Source organism: Scaptodrosophila lebanonensis, unplaced genomic scaffold (genome assembly GCF_003285725.1).
Source record: "Scaptodrosophila lebanonensis strain 11010-0011.00,11010-0021.00 unplaced genomic scaffold, SlebRS2 tig00001412-arrow-pilon, whole genome shotgun sequence".
Taxonomy (NCBI): domain Eukaryota; kingdom Metazoa; phylum Arthropoda; class Insecta; order Diptera; family Drosophilidae; genus Scaptodrosophila; species Scaptodrosophila lebanonensis.
In genome coordinates this window covers 6,323,585-6,348,033 of record NW_022060739.1, presented here as the reverse complement: position 1 = coordinate 6,348,033, position 24,449 = coordinate 6,323,585, and the positions used below count along the sequence as shown (strand labels likewise).

The following is a 24,449-nucleotide window of genomic DNA, read 5'->3' as shown; positions in this document are numbered from 1 at the left end:
GACATGTTGCACATTCGAGTCCAAGTCCCGGGCGCAAAATACAAAATACAGAGAGAAAAAAAAACCAACGAAGTAAATAAAAAGGCAGATAAGAAAAAGTAAAGTTCTAACAAGCGGCAACCCCTCGCTACAAATCAAAAGATAAATTGTTTTTGTTCATGATTTATATATGTATTGTATATGAATGAAAGGGGGTGGTGGGGGGAGAAGGGTAGTGGTGGTGCAATCCAATATGCCATCGTCTTCTCTCTTATCGGTGGCAGCCGACGAAATAAAGTAAGCAACAAATATTAATATTGTTTGTGTTATTTTTTCTTTGCTTTTTATTTCATTTTCAATTTAGCAGACAGCCTGGCATGTTCTGCCTGGTGAGTGGTGGGTGGTGGGTGGTAGGTGGTTGGGTGGTTGTATTCGCACAGGCCTGTGTCAATTTTAATATAAATTATTGGCGCAGCATTATGAACAAGAAGTTATGTTATACTCGTATATATGTTTATAGTATGTGAGCAGTGTCTGCTGTCAGGCTATCGGAAATAATAACTAACACTGAGAGCAGCAGTAAATAAATATATATATATGTATGAGTATGTACTATATGTAGGTACGTATTTATTGTGTTGCCTTCGATTTGGCAGCTGCTTTCTCTGATTTCACTAATTTCGCTGATTTCTGCTTCTTGGACGTGGTACGCGTTCGGTTCCAACGATTTATGTTCAGTTTCTGTAACAAAACGTTCTCCAGTTTCTCAGTCTGCTTGTTGCAGTTCTCCCTATCGGCGAAATGATCCAAATACTCCTCCCGCTTACAATAGATGCAGACCCCATATTTGAACTCCTCCTCGCACAGTGTGGCCTTTGTGGACTTGGCCCAATCCGCCTTGCTGTGCTGACTGTAGAGTGCGCCCAAATAGATGCGCGCATTCGACAGCTTATTAAAGACATCTGGGGACACGGTTGTAATGGGATTGTGCTCCAGATTCAGAATGTACAGGTTTTCGATGCTGTCGAAGAGACCACTGTAAGGTAAAAATGATGAGATGGTCAGAAAGATATAATAGAAACAATATATACAAGAGAAATTAAATAAACCAAATCGCCCATTGTCACAACTTTCTTAGTTATCTACGCTCAGAAAAAATAATAATTAACGGAATTAATCCTAATTTTGAGTAAGTTTCCTTCGAAAAACAAGTATGCTTTGCCCTGAAAATTTGTAAAATACTGTAAGGTAAAAATGATAAGATAGTCAGAAAAATATAATAGAAACAATATATACATAAATTAAATAAACTAAATCGTCCATTGACACAACTTCTTAGTTATCTACGTTCAGAAAGAATGCACGAAACAACCCTCAAATAATAACTAACGGAATTAATTCTAGTTTTAAGCAAGTTTTCTTCTAAAAAGAACTATCTTTGCCCTGAAAATTGGTAAAAATATTTCGAAGACATTACTTCAGGGTGCTTATAAATATATTTTGTTAAAGCTAGAAGCTAAAGTTTAAAATATTGCTTGAATCTGCTTTGTATTGGATGTATGTATGGACTTATATACTCGTGTGTGGGTTTTCCTGAAGTCAGTCTGTTGATGTCAGTCTTATTATTATAAAAACTTTTCCTGAACAAACTTAATATTAGTTCTTATCCGCATTATCTTAATTGTGGGCTTGAAGCAGGCTATAAGAGTTCATTGATAAATTTTGCAATGATTAATAACTGATTTTAAATCCCTAATACTTTGGTATACTTGGTATTCTCATTCTCTGGAATTTATAGAACACAATGATAGGAAACCCACTTGGGAATATGGAAACCGTTAGAATAATAGTTTTTGAGTCAAATGCTCCGAAATTGAACAAAAATGTATAATTTCTAAGAAAAACCCACTAGTGGGTAGGGAATAAAAGCTGTGATTTCTTACGAGCTTTATAAGAAAACAGTTTCTTAATAATACACTTAAAAATCAAATCAATGTAGCAAATGCGTGTATAAATATTTCCCACACATTTCAATTGCTGATGATAGCGCTCGATATCTCCAAGGTTTCTAGCTTATCTTTAAAATGCTTTACTTTGACTTTTGGTTGAGACTAAAACTTATTTATAAAGGCTTGGTAGTTGCGGTTTGAGTCAGGCTTGAAGAAATTATTTAACTTCGAAATAAGGTTTAGTTTAAGGGGCTGCAGACTAAGTGCTTTAAAGATTCTACAATAGGTCTTACAATAGAAAAGAGGCCCATTTTACAGTATGCTTTAAGCATAGAGAGTTTTAAGCTTTGATTAAAAACAAAGTAAAGATCTTGACTTAGGCTTTTCAAGGGAAAGTACTCCCAGAGATTATTTGAAAAGTCTCTCACTGTATTTACCTTTGTATGCGCTCCAAATTGTTGTGGGCTAGCATGATGTGGCGTAGTCGTATCGTATTGCGGAACAGATCGTCGGGCAGACGGGCAATGTTATTTCTCGATAACTGCAGTGTCAGCAAATTCTTCTGGGCCTTCAGAAAGTCCCTGCCCACATAGCTGATATTGCTCTCAATGCCAATGAAGACCAAGTTCTCGGATTTCCAAAACAGTTCCGTCGGCACATTGTCGCCACAGCTGTGCAGCTCGAACTGATGAAGGTCCGGCATATGCCAGAGCTCCTGGGATGTGAGTGTGGACATCTCCACGCTGCTGTTCTTCAGACTGCAGTCCAGAGTGAGGGTTTGCAGTTTCGTTTGCTTCGAGAATATCTTGCTAGCCACATTGGCCATATTGCGGACCATGATGTCCAACTTGGTGAGTTGCCCCAGAGGATGGAGCAGGGTGCCGGGAAGATCGCTGCTGCCACGCAGCGTTAGATCTGTGAGCTCCGTACAGTTCTCCAGATAGTTGGCAGGCAGTGGAATCTTGAAGTTGAGCAGACGCAGCTTGGTGAAGGCGGGCATATTGGCAAAGCGCTGCTGCAGCAATACGCTGTGATTGTCGTTCTTCTCGAAGATGTTCTCCACCAGCAGCTCCGTGTAGTTCTTGATGCCCAGATGGGCCAAACGTTCGCGCATTACCGCGGCGCTGGGAAAGGCGCAATGGCTGAGTATTAGCTTCGTTATGTTGCCCACCTTGAGGCTGGGAAAGTATTCCAAGGCACGTGCATCGTACGTGCTGCAACTGATCTCACTCAGGTGCCGCTCACTCCGTAGAATAGCTAGGCCGCACTTGATGCGATGATCGAGGCACTCGCACTGCGACGGATCCGTGAGGATGGACTCGCAGCCCTCCTTGCTGGTGTAGTTGGCATCCTGGGTGGAGCCAAAGGCAGCCGCGGCCACCATTAGCAGCGACAATAGCAATGGCCTCAACATCTTCTTTGCAAGAGCGTCGGAGCGAGACTGAAACCACTGCAATGAGAAGAGCACAAATGCGGGTTAAATCAGCTGCCTGACATTACGCACAACTAGAAGCGGAAGCGACTCGGCACAGTAGTGCGAGTTTGCCTGCACAGTGGTCCTATTTTGGCATTCCTTAAACTAGACTAGACCTAACGACAGCTGCGGCGGCTTAGTGTTGTAGAGCTGAGGCAGGTAGTAGGACCGCCCTGCAGTTGAAGTGACAATTTGCATTTTCCTTGGAACTCAACAACACGCAAGTCCGCCCCAATTCACACCCAAGGCACTGTCTACACAACTACGCCATTTTCTGTTGTCTGTCGTCAGTCGTTATGCCTGGCAGGCAGCCTACCTGCCCGTATGCCTACCTACCCACCGATCATGTTGGCTGCACTTTTAATGGCCCATAATTTACTACGCAGTCGCTCGATTTCTGCATAATATTAAACCATTTTGAATTCCCTGAACGAAGAAGAAGAAAAGAAAAAAAAAACGGCAAACAAAATGACTTAAATTGCCATTTGCAGCAGTGTAGTAGTGGAAGGCGCGTGAATGCGAGAGATCATCTCTTCTCTCTGACGGCTTCAGCATTCAAGCAGCCACCAGCCAGCAGCCAAGAGCCGACAACAACAACAACATCAGCGACAGCAATAGCTGCAATAACAACAGCCGTTTCGCTGATAACAGTTGAAATACGCGCGTTTACATACACATCAGACCCTAGGCTACACCCAGTTCAAAAAACATAACGCACAGTGGGCTTAGTATGTGTAATAATGGAACAAAACAAAATGGAGCTGCATGTATTAAGATAAAAAGTTTAAAAGTCAAAGACGCAGGAGAAAAAATTATATCTGTAATAAGAAATTTAATAAACGGAAAATAATTATAATGAAAACTGATTGATAATATTTAGCCTTCAAAGTTTAGTTTATTATTGGTATTTACACCTAATTTTGTTTTCACATGGTCTTTTTTACGCGGTTTTGATTTAACACGGTTTGAAAATTAAAAAATTTAATTTTGCATATCAATGTCTTTTTTTACATGACTTTTTTAGGAACCAATCTACCGTGTAAAAACAGAATTAGGTATAATTGTTGTTTATTGACTCTACGAATATATAATCATAGTATTAAAAACAATTGAAAATATTTTTGATTATCTTTGGTTATATTTGTATTTGGATATATTTATATTTGGTTAAGCAAAATTGATATGTTTTTTTAAACAATGTTTCCAGCCTCTATAGAGTCAATTTTTTTCCAGCCAACTGATACCTATTTCGTTCTTAGGAGAGCCTTGATACAAAGTTTGGTTATTCTAGCTCTCAGTATATAATAATATACAGTAATATACATACTTCTGTGTTTCTGGGGACAGGGTATAAAACAGCATATTTAGTTTCTGCAAAGACATGTCCGTTTCATTTATTTTTATACCCTGTGCCCGTAGGGGAAAAGGGTATATTAGGTTTGTGCAAAGTATATAATATGCAGAAGGAAGCATCTCCTACCCCATAAAGTATATATATGAATCAGCATGACGAGAGAAATCGATCTAGACATGTCCGTCCATCTGTCCGTCCGTCTGGATGAACGCAAGGATCTCAGAAACTATAAAAGCTAGAACAACCAAAGTTGGTATCCAGATTCTCCTAGTTCCGAGAAAGGACGAGTTTATTTTATTTTTTGCGTTTCGATTTCAATAGCTGGTCATGCATTAAATATATTTAATTGCGACGTAAATATTCTCAAGTATTATATTGAAATAAACGGTAATCATGATGATGTATTGAAATAAACCAGTATGTTTTCTAAACTATCAAAACAATAATTCCACATACACATTTTTCTACAGGTACAGTAGCTGCATAGTACCTGTATTCTGCTCAAAGGAATAAAATGTTGGCAAGTCTAATAGACTATTCTATTTACAATTAGTTATATTACTATTTCTAAGAAACAATATGACAATTTCATTTATGAACGTGTGTTTAAAAGTAATTTTTGTCAATTTGAGAAGGTCTGGAAAAGATGCTTATGACAGAAGTCAAAACTGGGCAACTCTTCACATATCCAAAGTTTTCTTTAGCTTAACTTTCGATCAAATATAGCTTAATTTTTTTCAAATACTATATTTATCATAATTTTTCACGGAAAAATATCTCCGTTTTTTTCAGAATATTTCCCTTTAACAGTGACCCACTGTGGCAGAGTTCAATGCGCCTCACTACGATGCGAGCATACTGTTGTGTCTCTCTGTCTGTCTGTCTGTTTGTCTGTTTGTCTTCATTGGGCTGCTGGCTGTGGGCACCGACTATGGCTGCTTTATTTCAAAATTACATTTCATTCTGGTTTTCAGTTTCATTACAAATGCAAAAATGCAAAATGGCAAGCCGGCCATTATCTCAGTGTCTGTCTGTGTGTCTGTCTGTCGTCCGGCTGGGTTGATCGATGATCGCCGTTTCGAGGCGTACATGTACATGCGTATTTATGTGCCTTGCCCCCTTTACGCAGTTGCATTTACAGATACAACAACAACAACAACAGCAACGAGATCGGCTTCGATCGCTTGTTGAATGCATTTGAATTTCCAGTTGAGAGCCCCAAGCGAGCAACCGAACGAACCAACAACCGATCCGATCCGAACCGATCCGCACAATCAAGCAGCCAACAACCAGTCAACCAATCAGCCTGATGCGGTGGCAAACATTTTATTTTTCACGATTTGCTTTTAAAGCTGGGGGTAGCCGCATCAGGCAGCCGCATCAGCTTCATCTCTTCAGCTCCCCTCTCCCTACCTCTCCTTCCCCAACTCTTAGCACTATCGGGTTATATTCCCAAGAGCTAAATCAATAAATTACGTGACGGGCATGCAGAAAACCTGATGCGCCTCGATCGCCGTTTGCCGTTTGCTGTTTGCTGTTTCGCGTTTTGATTGAATCAATCAAAAAATGCACATACAACTATATATGTATGTATGTATACATAACATATGTATGCAGCTTTATGTTTTATATATATGTACATATATCGTTTGCAGATCTGTTGTGTAGCCAGCACATAAATTATTATTGTGCTGCCTGCAGTTGAGCTTTAACTGGAGACACAACAAAAACAACAACTGCTGTTTCGAGTCTACCAACTGCTTCTCTACCTGGTCCTCAACTCTGGCTTTGGCAATTGTCGTCTGTCTGTAGTCGTACATCAAATTTTGATTGGTTTTCATTGCGGCGCAGGAAATGCTCTCAATTTCATAAATTGTTTGTCTGCTTGCCTCACGCACTCCCCCCTCACACGCCCCCCCTCAATCGAGCTCAACTTTCCATATACGAGTATGTATTATTTGTCCTGACTCAGTCAACCTAAATTGTTTAATTAACTTTGACAAATTGTAAATGAACAGTTGTTGTTGTTGTTGCTGCTGCTCCTGCATTTAGACTTGAGACAAAAAGCACATTTGTCTTGGATTCTAATCTAATCAAAATCAATGTAAAAAGTCATTGCCAAAGTCGAAAATTAATTTCCTAAGCATAGCGGCAGTGGAGCGTGGAGAGTGGAGATTGGCGAGTACTCCCCTGAGTTGCCAGCAGTTGCGTCTTCAATTAATAATAAATAATTTGAGTTTGTTAAAAGTTGAAAGTTTTGTGCTACCACAAGCAAAAGTCGTGGGCAGCAGCAGCAGCAGCACCAGCATCAAGCCGTAGCCTTAGCATAATCCAAGGCGCTGTACAGTGGAACAAACGCCAAGCAATGGGATAGGCAATGAATGAGTTTCTTACTTATCGCCAGAATATTGGAATATTTTTTAGACATTTAGTTAATAATAATAATACATTTTTAAATAGATGGAAACCCTTGCCACTACTTAGTTTATTTTAGTGAACCAAATATATATAAGTTGAGTCCAATTGAATTATAGTTTGTAGAGCGATTGAGTGAAGAATTCAATATCCTGCTATGCTTTCAAAAACCCAACAATGCCACGCGTCTTAGCTGTTTCGATCGAGTCCTTACATGCAAAGTTGCAGCTCAAGAAGATTTATAAGATGGCTATAAAGCAAGCGATCTTCCCTGATATTTTTGAGGACCCACATTAGCTTGCTGCTCCTGCCTGGGATAAGGTCGCTTTTGAAACTTACGATAGGAACTGAAACCCTCCAGGACCGGGGACTGAGCTACCTCCTTCAAGATACTCTCGTTGTCTGTATTCACGGCACTGCTTATTGTAGTGTCTTCCTCCCTTGCCATCGTGTTGGAACCACGGTAGAAGGATGATGATGTCATGTGCATGATAAATATTTACAACTAATTCTGTTTTTACACGGTAGCTTGGTTCCAAAAAAGTTCCTAAAAAAAAGGCCTTGTAAAAACAGAATTAGGTCTATAAATTGTTGGCATGAAGAGATGCCCCTTTGATCGTATGTTTTCCTGTCTCAATCACAACTTATCGATGGCGTTTAAACATTGTTCTCAGTCAGATCACTCCCTATTATATAGCGGTCATACAAATGATATTACTAAGGTAGCAGAGGAGCAAAACTTTTTGATTCGATAACTTATTGGCTTAATTGTAATAGTAGTTTCTATCCTCATAACATTTATAATTCTCACTCTACATGCACACCCATATTTGCTCATTAATTTTCGTATTCTCTTGGGGTTCCAAACATTCCTAATTGTTTACTTAAAGATTGTTCAAGTTCTTTACATCTAATTCTATTTTTGCACGGTAGATTGGTTCCAGAAAAAGTTCTAAAAAAACCGTATATAAAAAGACATTGATTTTGAATCGCGCTAAATGGAATAAAGTCGTGCAACCATATATTACAATTTTAATTTTAAAACCGTGTAAAAAAAGACCGTGTAAAAACCGAATTAGGTGTATACTCTCCCTGGGTGTAAATCTCATCGATATTTAGACTGACATCCCAGTCTCTGTATCTCCTTTAAAGCCCATCAGTATCGTTTTAAGCCTGCCGGTAGCCATCTCTAAAGTCTTAAGTCCCTTAGAGTGTTGAGAATAAGTGTGCAAGTAATTAATACTAGATATTGCCCATTTCATTCCAAGCTAATACAGTTCACATTGCTGGACCAGTATCTCTGGGCAGGGTTCCGTTGAAGAATTTTTCTATTTAAGCTGCAAATGAGAAGCTTCTTAAATAGTTTTTTCTTTAATTTCTGCTGTCTATTTATTTATTTATTTGTTGACAAAGTAAAAAGAAAAGCCTTATGATGGCAAAAATATCTTATAACGACCTACACTATATAACCAATTTCTCGTGGAATTAGTGCTATTCTTTTAATGTGTATTACAAAGTATATTTAATTTAAACAATTTCCTTTCATTTTGAACCACAATGCACAGAAGACTAAGCGTGTTCATGAATGATTGTGCTTGTGTGCGAGCTGGGAGTTGGGAGCGGGACCAAAAAGTTCAAGAAACCTGCCAAGCGTTGCAAAAAGCAAAGTTCGGCCTCCCCGGCAAAATTTTACGGCCACAAATCTTCATTGATTTTGATTTGTAGTGGCGGGGCGGGGTAGGGGTTGGTGAGGGTGAGGAAGAGGGGATGAGAGACTGGGACTAGAATTGAGGAAAAGGCTAGTCGTTTGCAAATCGCCTTAGGCTAAAACTTTGACTGCACTACTGGCCATGATGTTGCACCCAAAACACACACACACACACATATATATATACATATACAAGTCGTAGTCCGCTTATTCGAACTTTTATAAGAGTACAACGGTACAAGCAAATAAATGTTCATAATCCTGTCAGACAAAAGGCACAAGAAGGATATGACTGCAAGCCCCACATCTACATGGAAATGTAATCGCTCTGCAGTCGACTCAGTCGTCTTATGTAGAGCTGAGGCCATAATTCATGCCAACAGGATGTTTTTGTTGGCCATGTTGTGGAGGCGTGTTTTATGCGTTTTGCATTTGATTTATTTATTGTGAATTATGCGCCATGCAAATTGGCCATTGCCATAGAAAAATTAAGTTGTTCCAAGAAAACGCTCTGCGTTCATTTCATTTCACTTGAAATACCCGCAAGGCTTGGGCGTTGGTCTTTGGTCGTCGCCTCCGTGTATTCAGTTTCTTTTTGTACAAATAAACGAGTCTACACTCATAATAATAATTCGCTTCAAATTTGAATGCGCACGTTTCGTAACAAAAAACGCTGCCTAGCCCCAGGCGCCCAGCAGCGTATTTGCCGCACCCCCCCCCCCCCCCCCATCCTTGCGCTGAAAGGCTTGTGGCAGTTACCCCCTTCAGCCCCTTCCAGCAGCGTCACGGCTGAATAAATCAAATAGACGCATGTAACATAATACGCACAATTTTTGACGTTTGCTTTCAAATGAAATTGGGAAATGAAAATACACACATAACGGCACAATGAGGCATGAACCGCCGCGCTTTTCCAAAATTTCATTTTCCACTCTACTCTACTCGTTTCTACTTTTTGTGCCTACTATCGTGCTGTTTATTTATACGTTTGTGCCTATTTATTTATTTTAATTAAAATGGACACGTGTTGCTGTTTTCTTTTGTCAGGGCAACGTGAAAATATTTTGAATGCCACACACAGACACACACACACACTCACACACCCACAACTGGACAGAGCGAAAATTTCAAGGAGGGTATTAGCGTGGGAGTCTGGCAAGCGAGCAAGACGGTGGCAAATGTAATTGAGAGCTGGCTTTGTTAACTTGCAACCCTATCCATAAAATAAACTAATCTTGCACCCAACATTGTGTGAAAAGAAATGAAAGTATCGACAGTTTTTTCCCTATTCAAAAAGTACTTAAGAAAATATTTTGTCAAAAAATGAAGTGATGTGTGAAAGTAACTTCTGATTCTTGAGAATCTGCTTAAGAAGTTGCATATAGGAAGAGTTAACTTCAAGCTGATATCTGATATTTCATTTCCAGATAACAAAACGAGAACTTAACTAATGTTAAATTCTACAACTTTTGTTTCGTATATGTATGTGAAATATTATGTTATGGCCTCAATCTGTAGTGCTATTCATGATAATATATTATTTAAAGAAAAATAACTTAACTTGAGTCTACAATAATAATTTAGTCTCGTTAACTTTTCCATATCGAATATTTTGTTAATACTTTGCTGCCTTTAAGTACAATGTACTGTTAATTCAGATTTATCCTTCAGTATATTCATAAGCAGTGGTTCATTTATTTTCAAATATTCTCATAAACATCTATCGGCTCTTCTCAAAAGAACTTAACTTTCCTAAATTGAATATTTTGTTAAAACTTTACTGCCTTTAATACTAAGTACTGCTTATTAACCCTTTCAGTTTTATCCTTCAGTATATTCATAAGGAGTTATTAATTTATTTTCAAATATTCTAATAAACATCTATCGGCCCTTCTCAATAATGTAGTACATTATTAATTTTTTGACAAATATAGTAGCTTTACAAGTTCAAGTTTTATCTGCAGTTCACATTATTCAATTCTTTTGAAATAGCATGTCAATATCAAAATTTAATTATTTATTCAATTTAAGAAATCTTCAATGTATTTTTATCATGAACGGTATGCACAAAAACTCTTAATACTAGTTTAAAGATGTTTAGTTATTGTTTTCTTTTTTGTTTTTATTTGAAAAGACTCAAAAATTGTATGATTTTGATTTTATGATTGCAATTTTTCAACATTTATTTCGTTGAAGAGCGTTGTCTTTTATATTTCTTTGAAAGAAAAGCAAAGTTTTGCATTCTTGGGGAAAAAATTCCAAAAGTTTTGCCAAAAATGTACTTTTTTGTACTCTTAATTGAACAAAGACATTATTTTAAGAAACCTATTAACAAAATAAACTACACCATGTACCAGATCAAATTTTACGCGGGGAAAAACATATGGCTTGCGCAGATCATATTGTAAGTACCGTTAAAAGTTTTGGAGAACTTTTAATGCTTTAGTAAATACATTGGTATGTTTATTGTTAACTGCCACAAATTAACCAAATAATTAAAAAGCTCTTATTTTGTTCGTTAATGCGAAAAATATATTAAGTGTCTGAGGCACTCTTAACGAGGTAAGAAGTATAGTGGGTGAAGTAAGACTGCAATAGACTGGATTTCCACATAAGTAATAATTTCAGGAAATATTGGCCGTTTGTTGCTCATCTTCTGCTTAACGTGAAATGTTTTAAATTGAAAGCTTTTCTTTGCAATTGCTTAATGACATTTTTAAAAAAGCGTTTAATTTTCACATAAGTAATAATTTCAGAAAATATTCGCTCTTTTTGTTGCTCTTCTTCTGCTTCACATGAACTGTTGTTTTAAAACAATTGCTTAATGACATTTTTGAAAAGCATTTGGCTGCATTTCTTCAAGTACTAGTAATGTCTGCCAGTCTTGGCATGTTCATGACGATTGCCTTGCCACATTGTGGCCACTCTAACTGCAACTGGGGCTCTGTGAGGAGTGGGCGTGGCCAGCGTGGCGAGCATGTTGCATGGCGAAGCGCTCGATGCGCATAATTTTCGTAGCATGCAGCACAGGTCTGGTCTGGTCTCTCTTCATCCTCCATCCAACAACCTTTCGGCTCACGAGCAGAACAAAAGCCAACTTCAGCACCAAATGCCCTTGAGTGATCTATGCAAAGTATGGGCCAGGTAGCTAAGACCGAGGCAGCCATGATCGTGGCCGAAAGGTGGTTACGAATTTTAGTTTTTGTAGCTGTTGTGGCTGTTGTTGTTGCTGCTGCCAAAATGAAAGGTAGCCGTAGCCAGTAGCCGACTAGTCGTCAAGAAATTAGCATAGACATTGTGCTGCCGTATTTTTTATTTTGTAGTCGTCGTCGCTGCTGCTGCTGCCTGCTTTTATTGTTGTTGTTGCCGGCAGTCGTTGGCCAAAGTGCGTAGAAAATCATGAAAATGGCTACTAGTAGCAACTAGTGTACGAGTAGCTGACTGTGGCCCCAAGGTTGAAGGCTCTGCCACCCAGCGGCATTAATTTCATACAATTAAATGAAATTACACGAAATTATGAGTGGAACATTGAAATTCCTTCTGCACATCACCAGGGACAACAGGGGCTCTATCCTGCATATATAGATACATAGATATATAGATATATACGAGGTTGGTTTGGGCAGCACTTTCGCCAAATGAAACAAAATTAAATTTTTCACCGACTGCTTAATTGAAACATTAGGCGAAAACATTTTATCTGCTCTTTTCTAACTGCGCTCTGTTCATTTACATTCAAATTAACTCGTAATGAAAACGAGTCGTCGGCATTTGCCACTCTGCCCGGCTGGAACTTTGACTTTGTTTTTACTTTTGTTGTTGTTGTTGTTGTTTGGGAGGAGGAGGAGGAGGGGTTGTGGCATTTAATTAGTTGCTGTGATTGTTGCTGTTGCTGCTTTGAGGGCGTTTGCCTTTTGATTTGCCGTTGTTTTCGCCATTTCTTTTGCCTTAGTACGTTCAATTATCCACGCACAATGTGTTGCCGCCTTTGCTTTATGGCCTATTAGCCAGACACTACTACTTTCTGCGCTTTATTTGCTGCTGCTGCCTGTTGATTTTATGGGCTCTCTACAGACAAATGGAAAGAGATAGAGAGAAAGAGAGGCAGACTAGCTAGACGGAACAACCGGCTAAGCAAAATTAAAGCTAGAAATGAAGAAATGTGTGAAAACTAAGGTGGTTCTAAAGCATTCAATAACTGGGAGCTATGAGCATTCACAAATGATATATTTATGGAAAATTTTGATAGTATCAAGGGGTGTTTTGATTTGATTTAGTTTAAAATAAATTAAAACTTAAGGCAACTGACGGTTCAATAAAGCATTAACTTTTGATTATGATTTGTTATGATTTTTCGAAATAAGATACTTTTTTTTTAAAGTAGGCACGGAACGATATTCCAAAATTTAATTATTATTAAAGGTTATACCGAAAGAAGGCGTTTCAATCGAGTTTTATATTCAAATTGCAATCAAAACTTAGTTTAAATATGAATTTAGAAAGCTTAGCGAAAGTATTTTAAGCAAACAATCGCAGCTCGCTTGGTTTACTCAAACGGCATTGCAGAGTCTTGGTATTTCATATTTATTTTGATTTTAATAGCTTAGATTATTAGCATTATATTCCAGGCTTTTCTTGGGATATACCTAGACAAGCTTTAAGGCTCTGATAATGTAAGGAAACGAAAGAAATCTGAGATGGGGAAGAAGACTACAACGTCATTCTTTCTGAAGTAGCCATAAGTACATCCGAGAATCTTGACTGATTTAATAGCTTAGATAATTGTTATTATATTACGATGTTGGATGTTTCTCCCAAGATTTAAAACTGTAATGCTCTGATATTGTAAGGAAACGAAATTCATCTAAGATATGGAAAACTACAACTTCTTTCTCAAGAAGAAATAAGAACATCCGAGACAATCAAATCTTCCATAGAAAATTACAAATTCTTCCTTGAGGAGAAACGACATAAGCTTTGATGGGATCCAATAGATAATTTTAGTTATAAGAAATAAGGCACGATGCATTTAAAAAATAATTTATGCATATGATCAATGAAAAAACTTCTACAAATCCAACTTAGTTCCATTTTAAGGCGAAATAGTGCGTCATAATGTGGTCGACTTTATATGGCAAAATTTTTTGTAGGGGCAACGGTACCCCCGTACCCCCCCCCCCCCCTGCCTACGCCCGTTATAAGTATACTAATCAATAGTAATATACGAATTGCTCTAACATCTTCGCTCTCCAATGAAAGCAAGCATTAAACAAAGCTTAAACAAAAATAAGTAAAAAAAAAAAATTAAAGTCGCGGTCTTGCATCTTTTATGAACTGTTTTTTTTTAAATATTTTTTTGTGTAGTAAGTTTCTTATATCGATTCGTCTGTTCTACAAATTGTTGTATAGTACGTCTCGCAGTTTTAAATACTGGGGACTTTGTTTTAACGAACGCTGTTCGGGCTGGAATCAAACCGAGAGAACATCCGAAGAAACTAGGCTACAACTGCCAGTCTTATGAGGCCACCATTGTAGTTAAGTCAAAGTTGTGTGAGTTGATTATTCCGTAAATAAAATCTCCATAAATCTTCAATTGCTTTTGATCAATGTTCTAGCTTGCGATTGCTCAAGGGTGAGTTTTAAGTAAAGCACTTAATAGATCCTTTCAGTGGCTTGCTTTATTCCGTCCGTTAAATAAGCTGCTCCACCTTACCTACTACTGGCAAGTGGCACTGCCTATTTACCAGCCGTCGAAAAGCCCACAAAGATTCCTTTTCATTTGTGCCAACACGGCAGAAATTGCAATCAAAGAACCGGCCTCCTCCCCCGCCCCACCAAGCCACCCTGCCCCACTTGAAAATTGGCAAACAAACAAACTCACGTTCAAATGAAATGTGAGCATAAACAAAATTTTTCACACAGCATTCGCCAAAGTAAACAACTTGAGAAAAGAGCCTGATGGCACAGACATTGCGCATACGCCGCGTTGTAAAGAGAAATCACTTGACACGCAAATATGCATAAACAAGGCATGAATATTCATGCACACATACACACAAAAACACACGCACACTTGTCTAGGCATCTTGAAAAGGACTCTTTGCTCATATCTGGTTTAGAGATGAAATGCAATGCGCATAACAATTTTTTTTTCTCTGCTGCTAGCAATGTTTGTTGAACTCTTCTCAAGTGCTAAGGAGAATGAGTGCATGTGTGCATATAAATGTGTGTATGGTTGTGTGTGTGTGTGTGTGTGTGCTATAAAGGTGGCTGACCCGCCGTGCATAATATGCAATTTTCACAGCATTTGAATGAATGTTGTTTGCTCAGCTCTGAAAGCCACAAGCCACTCGCCACACGGATGCTGACGAAAGCCAAATGCAGGTCATTCACTTGGCAAATAGCAGGCGAGCAAAGCGACAGGCAGCGCCCAAAATGTATCTCCAAAACGCAGCTGGATATTAAAATTTGAAAAATATATATGTATGCGAGTATTACACAACAATCATAAATCCTTGTCAATCACACGCGTGTCACGCATTCGAACGCTCCCACTCCACAGCCTGCCTGTCATCATCATCATCAGCATTATAGTCGGGTAGAGGGATGGGGGCATATGACCCGTGGCAGGCCTATCGCGACGCTAGTTGCAACTTTCTAAGCGTAACTGATTACGCGACGTCTGCGTGACAAAAATTTTTCTTCGCTTCTTGACTGTTTTTGTGTATCGTTTATATATATTCTCGATGCCGTCAGTTTGACAGCTGCTCGATAGCGTCGCCAACGACTGACTAACTCACTAACTGGCTGACTGACTGGCTGGAGAGTTCACAACTTGGGCGGCTAATTTCTTTAGCAGTTTGAGGCTTCTTTTATTTGCTGTTCTTTTCCTTCTAAATTGACAACAATCAATCATTTCTTATGTTCAATATCTCGTATATTGAAGTTATTGCGGTTTTCAGCCGGCTGGCTAGACAATGTGAAGAATTGCTGGAGTGTTTAGTTGGCTGCTATTCTTTATTTTGGTAAAAATTAAAGCTTTTTTTAAATATTTAGAACTCAAATGTTTCCAGTTAAAACATTCCATCAAAAAATTATTTAGATGGTTTGTGTTAAATTTCTGAATAGAATGTATGTCAAATTTAAATTAATCCATTCCATTTGTGCTCAGTCTATTAATTTCTATAAGTAAAATCATAAAACTAATATTGATTTGATTTTGTGGCCATATGGCAGGGTTTAGAAGTTCTCGTCTGCGTCGTAGGGGAGCAGGAGAAAGCTAAGGAATAGGTCTAGTCTTAAACAGGTTACTGAGCTCATAGGTACACCGATAAGCAAGAGCTAGCAATCTGGCATTAATATTATTAATTAACATAAGATTAAACAATTAAAAAGGCTTTCGAAATATATAGACACCCCTTTTTTAGATCGTGAACAAGTTCTCTTAAGTCTGTCTGAAAGAGCACAGCTTTTAGATAAAAATTAAAAAACATAAATTTTGCACATAATTTATATTCCCTTTCTTGAAAAAAACTCGCTTTTATTTAAGTTTTATGAAATATTATAAATTTGAAATATAGTTTAAAACCGCTTAATTTTATGTTCTACAACTAGTTTGGAAAGGCTTTATCGAGGAAGGCTCCTTTTGATTGCCCCTAAGATTGTGCATTTCAGCAAACAAAAAAGTGGCTGTCTAATTTGAGTTTTGTACCTGTTCCTTAATGTCCACAATTTCTACAAATTTGCATACCAAATTGTCTTTAAATGGCCAAACAGAGCCAGAAAAAAGGCGACACAACAAATCAGCCACTAAAACTAATCCCCCAAATCTGCGCCAACGATTGTTGCAAATCAAAAAGCGAAACAAAGCAACAAAAAATTGGCTTGGCTGTGCCCTTAAGGCCACAATTTAAGATTTACGCCACTTAGAAGGCATTTAAGCGTGCAGCAACAAAAACAAAACACAAATATAATAATAATAACAAAAAAAAAAAAAAAAGAAATGTTAAGGCAAACCATAAGCAACACGCCGCCGCATGCAACACAAAGCTGTGCTCCTCATTGTTGTTGTTGTTGTTGTTGGTGGTGCCTTTGTGCGTGCAGACGTTTCCGCTGGTTGGGCAGCGTCTTGGGCTTAAGCAGCGGACTTTGGCTCTTTCCCAGGCCGGCCGCATGTTGCTGCCAAAAAATCAAAATGCAGACAGCTTACATGACTTTTTCGTGTGCCAACAACATAAACGTCAGCATGTTGCGGACGCAGTGTTGCAGCAACATGGTTGCAGCAACATGTGAAGGTTGCTGCACTCTTCGGTGTTGCTAGCCGCAAACCCAACGGTAGCATTTTGGTTTGTCGGCCCCTTTTTGCAGCGCCTTTAACAATAACAAAATTATTTAATTTGACTGCAAATTGTTGTTGTTGTTGTTGCTGTTGGTAATGTTGCACAAAAACCGCAAGTGTTTATGGCTCGCTTGCTCTGATGTTGCTGCCTGCCTGCCTGCCTGCCGGCAACCTTCTCTAACAATGTCTCATTGTCAGCTTAAATCATTTTTAACGATCAATAAAAGTTGAGACCTGACTGCTGTGTCTGGTTCTTTGGAACTGTGCTGTGAAGTGCAGCCTTTTGTCGCTTTGTGTGGCCTCCGACAAGGTGTTTGACTAATTAAATGCAGGCGGACAACTTCAAAGCGCAGCTCACAACTTTGTTGCCACAAAGCAACAGATACTTACTGCAGCGCAGCGCACCCATCTGCATACATCATATATTCTATTTCGCTGTATTATTATTTTATTGTCACAAATGTGCGTCAGCTGATAAAGGGCTTAGCATATGTTTTCATTTGTGCAGCCTTAAGCAAACATCGTTCGACTACCAGTCTAGACAAATGTAACTACAACATATTAAATGCATACACTCGTAGCTTTAACTATATACATACATATATCGATGTATTTGGCTATTGTTATCAAGCTTATCGCCCGCGCTGTCTGCCTTGTCCGTCTATTTACCTATCACTTCAAATTGACAGCTGTACCCGAACTGCAACATTTACGCGACTACATTGCTAGAATGGATATACGGTTATCATAAAGAGAAGCACAAAAAGCACACACTGGCCTGATTTGACTTGACATTCATCAGCACTAGAAAGGTTTGAAGGGATGCAAGATCTGATGAACACAACTACTGGCGTTTTTCATGTTTGAGATATAAATATATATGTCGAAGAATTAGAGCATTTACATAAGGCTTTGTATATCTAGCTGGGCATGAGCATAAGACAAGTTTTAAAGGTTTGAAGATCTTACTGCTGCTGTTACCATAAATAAGTGATATACGAGTCGAAGGCTTAGAGCATTTAAGGCTAGATGAATATAGCTTAGAAAAGTCTGAAAGGCTCGGTGTTAGCACTCTTTCTTGTTTTCATTTATGCTAAGAAGTAAATAATGTTTCGAATTAATAAAAATAGTATTCTCGAATGATTTATTATATATATTTTTAATTGATGTCAGAGTAATTTTAGTTCGTGCCCAATCTTTCCCTCATACTTTTGAAATTTGTAACTATTTAAGCATTATTCCTAGCTATAGATTCGCATTCTTAACTTAAGCTAATTTACTAACTATACTCGTATCAGCCCCCTACCCCTACTGGGATACTGCTGGGCGGATATTTAGAGCCAAGTTATTTCCGCTCGTTTTACTTGTAATCACAAAAAAAAAAATATTTGCTAATAAATATTCAAAATCTAAAGCTGAACAGCCAGCACAAGTGAAACTGAAACCCAAGATGCAAAGTAGGGCAGAAATGAAAGAAGAATTTGAAAAAAAATGCCGCACATTTTTGGGGTAATTTCTGAAGAAAATTTCTGTCAATGGGGGTGACTCGACATTACACGCCGGGCTTATTAAAGCAACACGTGCGGGGAGTTTACAGAATTTGTTAGAGGAAAAGAAATAGAGGAAAAAAATACCGCGAAATCTTATTAGAAAATTAAACGACTTATTTAGGTTTGTTTTGGGCATTAGCACGCGGAAGATTTTGACTTTGAAATTCAACTGTGACTGCCAAGTGCTTTTGGAAGCTTAAGGGTGTGAAGGGGAGAGAGGGAAAGGCACTGCTGCTGTAAAGAAAACAAATAACTAATGATAGACACACTTCTGCTATAAGTAGTTGGACTCAGTCGACGCTGCAATGCTCTATACAGTCAACAAAATCAAGCAGGTCATACAGGTAGATTGTTATTCAAATACAGCGAAAACTCTCTTAATGAACAGCTCTATTATCCAGAGACTTTTTCTCTCTGCTATGAAAAGTCCATCTAAAACCCATTAAAGGTATAAAATTGTTATTATTTTATGAATGAAATGACTATAAGTATTTTAAGTTACAATAAATTGAACCAATTTGTGTAGAAAAATCAAACGAATAAATATGGTGTGTAAAATGGAAGCTGAAAAAGAAGAATTACCATTTCTTTTAAACTCTTTAATGTTTATTTTATATAGTTCTTAAATGTTTGCCATTTGGAGGTCATTGGTATTTTGTCTGCTAATCCATTTACAAGACTAGCTTTCTTATAAGTGTGTGCTAAAGAAATAAAACGTGACCCAGCGGACGGATGATAGTCGTTTTTTTCATAGATAAGAACACTTTATAATCAACATTCCTTAGACTGTACAAACATTTTATCATCTGCTAGTTCTGCGAGAGCAAAGAAATGTTATACTTTTTATTTCTTTACCTAACACTCTTTCCATTTTGGATTCAAGTTGCGAATCGCAATTTATCAATTGAAAGCATAGTTGTTAATATATTGTGAATAGTTTTTTAAAAATTTAAAGAATTTTAAGAATCTTTAAAACCTGCTTTGATTGATCAGCTCTATAAAATGCAATTGAAAACCGAAAACAAAACTAGCTCCGGGTAAATGTTTAATAAATCATATTAGGTGTTTCTGATTCTCATAGACATCGAAGAAAAGTGCGTTCATAGAGGCAAAAATATAAATCCTTTATTTAATATAAAAAATGTTATCTACAATGCTTCCACCCGTCTGTTACATGCTCTTGCACCGAACCAACATGCCCTAACACCATTTAGTTATGCAGAATAAAAAGAAAGAAAAGAAAACGTTGCTGCCCGCAAAACATAAAAAAGTATTTACAAGAAAAAAGCATTTGCCAGGCACAGTGGGTGGCATGTTGGTGGCTAATGCACAAAGGAAATTATAATAAGCGCAGATTTTTATGTAGCGATTCACAATTCTGACGAAATGGTTAGAAATGGAGAAAGCCGAGACTGTTGCACTGTCAGGCGCCGCAAAGTAGGCAATGCAAATATCGCCGGCGCTCGTTCGGCCTTTCTTGTGCTTTATCGCACTAATAAAAAGGATTTTCGTCGAAAATCGTGAGCGGCGACGCCGGCGTCTCGCATTTCTTTGTATCATTTTACTGGTGGCTGCCCCTTTTTTGTGTGCCTCATTTCTTTTTTTTTTTTTTTTTGTATTTATTTACTAGCCTTGTCATATTGCAACTACCTTTTGTCTGCTGCCTGTTTTGTTTGTTGTGCCTGTGCCGGTGCCTGAGCCGTGGCTTTTGCAGACACCACCTCGTCGAGGTCGGGGGCCTTGGCTTGTGCATTGTGCGGCAATGTTATAAATGGATTATTGCAATTAGAGTTTGCCGCGGGGAGTTGGCTTTGGCCAGCCAGCCTGGCAAGTTGGCCCCATAAAGATGCATTAAAAAGACATTTTTTGTTCTCTGTTTTGCTTTATAGCCAATGAGTCAACGACTTTTAGCTTGCAGTCTTTCAGAATTATCATTATTGATTGTTATATATATAGATATTTCCTGCGGCGCTAAATAGAAAGGGCTTAGTAGCAACTATATTCAAAGAAAAAAGTATAAAATTGTGTGTCCAAGCAAGACTGAGATTGCCAGTTTTGAAGACAAAGAACCCCACAATACTCTTAAAGCTGAAGAGGATAGAAATATATGCATTGGTGAGGGCTAAATGAAAAATGAAATTGGGTTTTAAATGGACTTTTCGATACCAAATCAAGTTTAGGATTATTTAATAAAAACTAGTATATTTGAAAATTGAAAAATTGTGCACGAGTTGCAAACTTTTATTCAAAATATATATTTGCATTATTTTTGAAAGCTATATTTGTGTCTAGCTTTATCAAATCAAATGCTTTTCTATTAGTTTTTATTAAGATATAATAACTATAAATAAAATAAAACTTCTCCAAGTTAATTTCATTGCCAAAAAGAATTATAAATAAAAAGGCAGGAAAATGTTTGCTCTTCTTAAAAATCTGAATTGCTAATAAAATGCTCATCTATTAGTTCTTTTGAAGATCATATTTAAAGCAACTTTAAGACATTGTAAGATATGGAAAAAAGTTAAAAGTTAGTGACCGTTTAATCAGAAGAATGATAGCTCTTTAGTCCCATTTTATTTTTAAAATTACTCTCATTTTTCTTCGTACAAGTAATGCTATTGTTAAACAATTAGGAGTATAATTAATATCATACTGGACCTACTACTTAGTTTTTAATACTTAATTACATCAGTCTAGTAGGGAATATTCTTTTGATCTGATTTCACTAATAAAGTGGACTAAAAGCAACCTCATTTATAATACACATTAATTTTTAACCATTATTTTCCATAACTCTTTACAACGTCTGCCTCTTTAACATTCCAAATTATTTCAAATGACTCATTTCTCTACCTTCGAGTCAGCACTAGACACAATTCCACAAAAATCCAATTACAAATCGTATACATTTTCTAAGTTGGCCGACAAGTTCGAGAGCTTGGCGAAGAAAAACGAATTAGCAGCGTGAAATTGTACAAATAATAATCAAGAGAGAAGTAAAAGAAAGTAGGCGCCCATTCGATAATTAATGATGTTGATATATCAATTGGGTCGCTGGCCAGCATTCACAGCCACAACTTTGGTTAGTTTTAAGAGTTTTTTTTTAAATAAAAAGTAAACTCTTGTTCAGACTTCCCACATGTTTGGCAAAGGGATTTTTTGACAACATATTTGAAATTCGAAACGTTAAAATTCTTTGAAGAGCATAGAATGCCAGGCTAAAACTAAAATCGGTTTTCGCTGGGGCAGCTGTGAGTGGGTGTGGCTGTAAATTGTGGGAGTGGTTGCACATGTCCTCGAAAGCAACAACAACAACCACAACAACAGCGATAGCAGCTGGAGTCAAGTGAGCGGGATAGCTGATATTTCGGCTACCCATCAAAGACATTTAACATTTGAACATTTTGCGGTTTTTTCGCATGCCTTAGTTGGGACAACTGTGTTGGCTGCTGTTCCTGTCCTTGCACAGGACATGTGCGGCAAAGTGTCGCTCGTCGAGTCCTTGGCATATGTGAGTACACTCGCCCGCCTTTTTTCCATCTCATATAAACACACACAACTGGGATTTATGCCAACAGCATCGTCGTTTCGTCGTCGCTTATTGCTTGGCATTTATGAAATTTTGTGCGGAATGTCAGCCAACAACTTGAAAGCAGCGCCAAGCTGCTGAGCCGGGCCCAAACATGCGACGCGACAAGGTTAACAAACTCGGCAAAGTGCTAGCCACACACATACAAAAAGACTATATACGAAAAGCCCCTGAGCCCTCATATGCGACTCCGTGTATGTGTCTGTGAGCCTTTGCCGTTTTTCGAGCTACTTTTTAGTTTTAATTTATATGTAAATTAGCTGATCTCGCAGCAGACACACAGACGGCTGGCAACAAAGTCTAAGAAAAAACTATTAGCCACCAAATCTGTTAATAATGGCACGCTGAATGCATTTTGATGACAGCTGCAGTGCCAGTCAGTTTCAATACTGAAGAAAAGCCGAGCAATTTGTTTGAAAAAACGACGGGAGTTTGAGTTCAAAACATAAGAAAAAACAATATTGTTTTGCATATTACTTTATTCGCCGGTGCTTGAATATAAGGTGAACCGAATGTAACTATATCTAAATGATTGATTGGAAAGAAAGGAAGTGGAGATATATATGTATGTGTATTTTCAAGAATATTTGCAAGACATTAAACTGCAGTGTATAGACTGAAGTATATTCCCAGGATCTGCTACAAAAAGTTCTTCTATCTACATTAGAACCAGTCAACCAACTTTGGAATTGAATTGAATTGAATCTCTGCTACAAATAGTCTTAACTAAGAATCGAGCAAATAAATGGTCGCTCTTGTAAAAAATTTATCCCTTAAGTGAAACAATAACATTGGTTTGAGAAACACCTAAAAGCATTATTTAAAGTGATGCCCAGGATAAAAGGAAACATTGTTATAACAATTTCAAACTAACTCTAAAATATGAAACCATTCAAGTTAATTATTCACATTCAAGAACTAACTACATATTCGACTTTTTCTTAATTTTTATTTACCATTAATTAATGACATCAACTTTTGATCTTTTTTGTTAGTCCAACTTTAGGAATAGAAAGACTTTTCTATTCGGCTGTCATTCTTAGAGGAAGTAACCTGCTTGGCTCAATATTCTCTCGACTTATGAAAAAGTTCTTTCACAATGGTGGACGCCTTACGAAAATAAAGATTGCTGAAAAACTCCTAGATTTACTAGAAAAGCAACCAAGATGGCAGATTAAGTTCTGTGAACATTAAAAGCTTTCATACAACAGTACAAAATTTAATTGAAATTAAAGCTGAAAAGCTAAAATATAACAGTAGTTAGAAGGAAAATGACAATCTTAATTTAATCAAAATATTCTTAAAGGCCGGAAGCTGCAATCTGCAATCAAAACAAAATAATGCTCTTAATAAAATATCGAAATAAGCTAAGCTATTAACAATTTTCAATTTGACTCTCAAAGTAAATTGAAAAAATACATTTAAATTACGTTTTTTTCAATAAATTTAAACATTTTTATAATAGTTTTTTTTTTTTATATCAGAGGCGTACATTTAACATTTTCTTTTTAGTCGATTTAGTCAACCTTTTTTTTCAGTTTCTAACGCACAATAAACACATCATCAACAACAAAAAATGCTTCAAAGCCTTAACTAATCGGGCATGAAATTGAACAATTTATAGCCAAGTTCGAGTGCTGGCCATTTGATACGGTCAGTAACAGACACAACAGACAACAATAAATTAAAACACAAACTTTAACCAAATAAGTAGCAAAAATTGTAACTTTTCGACGCACAGCTCGCACATTTTGCGGACTCTTTACCTGATTTTCTCACAGTTTTAGTTTAAATGACTTGGGGCTACTGAATGGAGCGAGTGGCAGAAGGTAGCGCGCATTATTTAAACATTAATTAAATGTTCAACAACAAAAGGTGGCAGCTACACGGCAACCACAAAACAGAGCCAGATGCCAAAGTTTGGGGCACGCATAGTATACGAATATATATTTTTTATTGTTTCTCAAATGGGGGAGCCTGGACATTAACCCGATCAGTGGCAGGGTCCGAAGCGCGTGTGCGAAAAAATGCGCACAAGGTGAGGTTAGGGTGTCGGAGTCGAGGGGCTTTTACTGATGAATAGAGCGATAGGC

The 24,449-nt window shown here is 37.6% G+C and overlaps 1 protein-coding gene across 1 annotated transcript in view; it reads right to left on the bottom strand.

Annotated features, from left to right (window-relative positions):
- Positions 1-470: 470 nt before the first annotated feature.
- LOC115632002 (protein toll) overlaps positions 471-24,449 on the bottom strand; it is an 83,131-nt gene continuing 59,152 nt past the window's right edge. The window contains exons 3-4 of the mRNA XM_030528931.1: positions 2,366-3,378; positions 471-1,015 (exon numbers count right to left, since the gene is read on the bottom strand). Of these exons, the coding sequence (XP_030384791.1) occupies positions 610-1,015; positions 2,366-3,378 (1,419 nt within the window). The 3' untranslated portion in view covers positions 471-609. The remainder of the gene's footprint in view (positions 1,016-2,365; positions 3,379-24,449) is intronic.